The sequence below is a fragment of the Hyaena hyaena genome, unplaced genomic scaffold, assembly GCF_003009895.1.
Source record: "Hyaena hyaena isolate Hyena2069 unplaced genomic scaffold, ASM300989v1 scaffold_790, whole genome shotgun sequence".
In the NCBI taxonomy this organism is placed as follows: Eukaryota; Metazoa; Chordata; class Mammalia; order Carnivora; family Hyaenidae; genus Hyaena; species Hyaena hyaena.
The window spans coordinates 145,078-150,356 of NW_024081412.1; the positions used below are offsets into that span (position 1 = coordinate 145,078).

Below are 5,279 nucleotides of genomic sequence, written 5' to 3' on the forward strand. Positions count from 1 at the left end.
ATATTGTCGTAAAGTCTGGGTCTAAAGTTCTTTCTTGTCTTAGCAAGAAAGTGGGACGCAGGATTAAAACAAGAGACGGCTAATGTCCGGGAAAAGACAAAAGCCCCAAATAAGGGTCCTTGCCCTGTTTCTATTAGGATCAGAAGGCTTAACAAACATCATGATGGACGTGCACAAAGAGACAATGAAACTGTGAACATTAACTTGGAGACATAAGGGAAAGGGAGTCTTGAAGCTATTGGGGGTCAGGGATTTGAGTTAATATAAAACAAAATCTTGGCGCTGGGCTGTCGGGTAGAAGGTTGTTTACAGCGGACATGGGGCACCATCTCTGTTTACCTTAGCTAGCCTAGGGGATGAGACAGGTGCGCAAATAACTTTAAGGTTAACAAGGCACCTTTTCTTTTGTTAATCATCTCTACTCTGGGCCGCTTCACTCGAAGCAGCAGCAGCAAGAGCAGCGCAATGGTCTATAGCCCTACTTACCAGCTTACCTAATTTGGTCCGTCCTTCCTGTGAAAGCAGCTTTGTGCTACAGTACTAAATTGGGGGGGGGGGGAGGCATTTTTCTCCCTGAATGCCTAACCTTGCTTACCTCATATAACTTTGTATTGGAAGCCTTTGCCCCCTCTCTATTCCAGGTGCCTTTGCATAACCCCTCTGTATCCTGGGAGGCTTTGGCCCCTCCCTACTCTACCCTGGGGTCCTTTGACCCTCCCTGCTCTATCCTGAGGTCCTAATCTTGTTTACCCAAGCTCAGGTGTGAGCATCCTATGGCTTTGTATTTCTGTTCCTTGTTAACTCATTGGTGTAAATCTGGGGAAATACTAAACTTATTCCCTACAGCATATATTTATACCAGCAAAGCACAAAGATGCCTTTTTCCACACATCATATCCACCAATAGATTTTAGAGTGCTTTCTGGTTTTTGATGAGCTGAGCAGTGTTAATAATATGTACTCCAATTGATTTGCATTCCCCATGGGGCATGGCTTGTTAATGTTAGTTATGAATTTTGCAATATATTTCATTCATAAACTTTTGTTATTATTCATATGGGCTGGTAACAGAATCATATCTTTAATCACAGAAAACCAAGGAAAACTTTACCTACAAGAGAATCTTGACTTGGCCCTTATTGGGACTCATAATTCTAACAGAAGTTTATCTCTTTTGTCACATGAAAGTTGGGATTGTCCAAAATTGCATGGTCACAATGACAGAGACAAGCCTTTCATGGATCCCTTCACAGCCCTTTATCTCAGTAGCAGCTGATTCACTTTCCTGCCCAAACTGTATGTTCTGTGTACTAGAGGCATCATCCACTCTGCTCATATGCAGCAATCTGTGTTTGCATGTGTTTCCACATGCAGTCATGGGTCTCATTTTGAGAAGTCTGATGTAACTCCCCATTAATATTCATATAACCAACTGTGAAATTTTACTTATCTCTATTGGTCACTTGAATATTATTGTTGGTCCAATCTGTTCCATTTTTGGTAAACCTTACAATTTACACAGACCACCATTCCCCAAAATACCCCAATTGCTTTCATTTCTGTGCATCAAAGGTGACTCACTTACCCAATTATTATACATGAATGACAGTGTCTCATCAGAGCTTAAAAGTATTCCATAAGGAAAAAGATAGTTCTGAATATATACTGGTTCCAGAGAGTCTGTTGACTATATACCATGGCCAAAGGATATCTTCTCTAGATAGGTGACATGTAAGTAAAACTTTCTAAGTCCTTTGTCTCCACTTCTAACTTGAGTTAGAACTGCCTTCACTGGATGAAGGATCTGAAGTTAGTGCTAAGGAGAGCTTTCAAAGACATTAAATCAAGAGAAAACCCTTGGGGTGCCTGGGTGATTCAGTCAGCTAAGCGTCTGACTTCTGCTCAGGTCATGATCAGGTCAGGTTCATGGATTCAAGCCCCATGTCTGGCTCTGTGCTGACATTGGAGCCTGGAACCTGCTTTGGATTCCATGTCTCTCTCTCTCTCTCTGCCCCTCCCATACTTTTACTCTGTCTCTCTCTCTCTCAAAAATAAATAAATATTAAAAAATTTAAAAGAGAAAACCCAACTACACTTGCTAATGGCAGACATTATTTTTACTCAAAGCCAGATACATCAATTTCTGAAGGGATAGTCTTTTTGAACTATACCTAAACAGACTCTTGCTAATCTTAGAGTGACTGGGAAAGTTTCTACACAAGGCAAGCAGGGAGAATAGAGCTAACACGTCAAGTTTTCCAGGGAATTCAGGAGAATTATTATTGTTTTTCTTAATAAGAGTCATTCTTTTTTACATATCAGTCACATTTGTCTTTCCTAAGAAGTTGATACTTCTAACAACAGAAACTAACAAGATCTGAATCACCAATAATACCAAACAGAGGTAAAACTCAAGACTACTGAGAAATATCTAAATATTACAGGCACAAAAAAGAGAAGATTAGAACTTTGTCTATGATTATAAACTGGTATGAAGAACAGCAGTTGAGTGAATCCATTTTGGAAACAAATGATTAAAAATTAAGAGAAATTTCCTAACTACTTATGATTGAATCAATATTGTCAGTGGTCAATGATGTAGTTTGCCCACAGGGCTACAGCAAAGTTCTTTGTGCCAAAAAATGTGATTGTGAGTGCTCCTAGAGTCTTTACTCTTGACTCTAGATAGCTATTTTCGTTGATATTTATATGTTCTGTTTAGAGACTGGATGCTTCCTCAGGACTTTCTGAAAAGCCCTCACCACATCTTTGTTTCTCAAGCTGTAGATGAGTGGATTTAGCATGGGTGTGAGGACAGTGCAAAATACAGACACAGCCTGTTCTTGCTCAGGAGTGTGGGAAAAGCCAGGTGTCATGTACATATAAACACATGGTCCTAGATAAAAACTTACCACTGTAAGATGAGATGAGCATGTGGCTAAGGCTTTGCTCCTACCTTGGGATGATTTTATACGAAGAACAGCAAGGAAGATGAACGTGTAGGAAGCCATGATGATAAGTCCAAAAGGAACAATGATAAAAGCAATGCCCATCACAAAGACTACCAGCTCATAGGTGGAAGTGTCTTTGCATGAGATCTTCATGATTGCTGGCATCTCACAGAAGAAATGGTGGATTTCTCTTGAGCCACAGATAGGTAGATCCATGGTATAAAATGTGTGGGCTGCGGAAGCTAATATGCCCCCAATCCAAGACACTATGGTCATTTACACACATACTCTGTGGTTCATAATGACTACATATCTTAAAGGGTTACAGACAGCTACATATCGGTCATAGGCCATAAGGGTCAAAAGGATGCATTCAGCACCCCCAAGAGTAAAGGAGAAAAATATCTGCGTTCCACAGGCAAGACGTGTGATGTCTTTTCTTCCAGAGAAAAAGTTTATCATCATCTTTGGAACAGTGCTGCTGATTAGGGCCAGATCTATGAAAGAGAGCTGGCTGAGTAGAAAGTACATTGGAGTGTGGAGCCTCATGTCTATCCATATAAGAAAGAGCAGAATGAAGTTCCCAGTGACTGCAAAAAAGTAGATGAGGATGATAATGTAGATAAGGATGCTAACATACTTCATATTGGGGAAGAGTCCTGAGAGAATAAAATCTGTTGTTAATGTCTCATTTTCTCCCTCCATAGCTATGACTGATCTGGTTGAACCAAAAGAAGAAGGCAAGGACAACAAAAACAAATGAAACATTATAGGGCCTCTCAAAATATTTTTCCCTTGTTGATAAGTTATTGTTACAATAATGCAAGATAAAATAAAATTCTACAAATTGCAGTGGCTTATGACAACAAGTGTGTTTCTTGTCCCCATGACGATGGGTCAGTTTTGCTTTAAGCTGAAGGTCAGGTACAGATATACTCCACAACATGTTTCTCAGTCTGCAGCTGGATCTTCTCAAGGAAAATGGCAAAAGCTAAACAGGAGCAAGCAGAATCACATGATCTCCCCTGAGGCCTGAGCTCAATTGACTCTACCATTTCCAACCACACACAAAGAGCCCAACATCAGTAGCGTAGGGAAGTAAGCTCAACATACAGTGAATCATGAAAGCATGGGGCGTGAAGAAGGGTTGGAAGCAATTAATATAATCTATGTGTTTCTCAAAGTTCCTAGACCACCATCTTCATTTTCATGGTCTTGATGCTGGGTTTTCAGATATTTCATGATTTAATTCTTTTTTAAATTAAATAGTCTCCACACTCAACATGGAGCTTGAACTCATGACCTGAAGATCAAGAGTCTCATGCTATACCAACTGAGCCAGGTAGGTGCCCCCCATAATTAAATTCTTAATCTTATGTTTAATGTGTTCTGTTAAGCCCCAGTAATGAAGATCTATGGATTTTCTATGATCAAAAACTAATTTCACTATGGTGAATAACTCAAGGTCATATGTAGCCATTTAATACATGCACAGTTAGCTATGCAGCCTGTAAACACATAAACACTTAGCAGTCCTTTGCCTGTGGATCTGATTACATAAATCCATAGAAGAAATCATAGATGGGTATGAAGTATAGTGCCATGAAATAAATTTGTTATTGGCCCTGTATTTGAATGGAATCTGGGATGTCATTTCCTAAAACATCACACATTAACCAGGAGATGAATGGATATAGTCAGTGATGTGTTCTCCTTTAGATTTATTCATAGGAACTCAATATGAACTACATCAGGATAAACTCAGAAATAATGATTATCAGGTTCCAGAAGCTGTTTCACAAGCAATTGCTTTGTGCCTATGTTCAAGAGGGAAGCTAACTCTCCCTACAAGTTTACAGAAGTGAAAATAGAGAATTTTCTACACTAAGAAGTTGGAACAGGCTAGAAGAAACTAAGCATGATATGTAAATTTTTATGAGCATGGGACTAATTACTCAGATGGCATTTAGGCATTAAGAAAATATAAAATTAGGGGCACCTGGATGGCTTAGTCACTTAAATGTCCAACTTTGGCTCAGGTCATGATCTTACCATTCAGGAGTTCAAGCCTTGCGTCAGGCTCTGTGCTGACAGCTCAGAGCCTGGAGCCTACTTCAGATTCTCTCTCTCTCTCTCTCTCTCTCTCTCTCTCTCTCTTTCTCTCTCTCTCTCACTGTGCCTCCTCTCCTCACACTCTGTCTCTCAAAAATAAACAAACATTAAGAAAACTTAAAGAAAACATAAATTTACAAAAAAACTATAGAACAGAAAAATGCAGTTAAGGCGTGGGGAAAGGAAAAATTTCAAAAGGAAAAATCTGATTGAGAA

At 39.5% G+C, this 5,279-nt stretch overlaps 1 protein-coding gene across 1 annotated transcript; it reads right to left on the bottom strand.

Moving 5' to 3' along the window:
* Positions 1-2,705: 2,705 nt before the first annotated feature.
* On the bottom strand, positions 2,706-3,656 carry LOC120221407 (olfactory receptor 2M2-like). The gene is given in 1 exon segment (XM_039218785.1): positions 2,706-3,656. A coding segment is annotated over 1 exon segment (951 nt).
* Between the last annotated feature and the right edge of the window lie 1,623 nt (positions 3,657-5,279).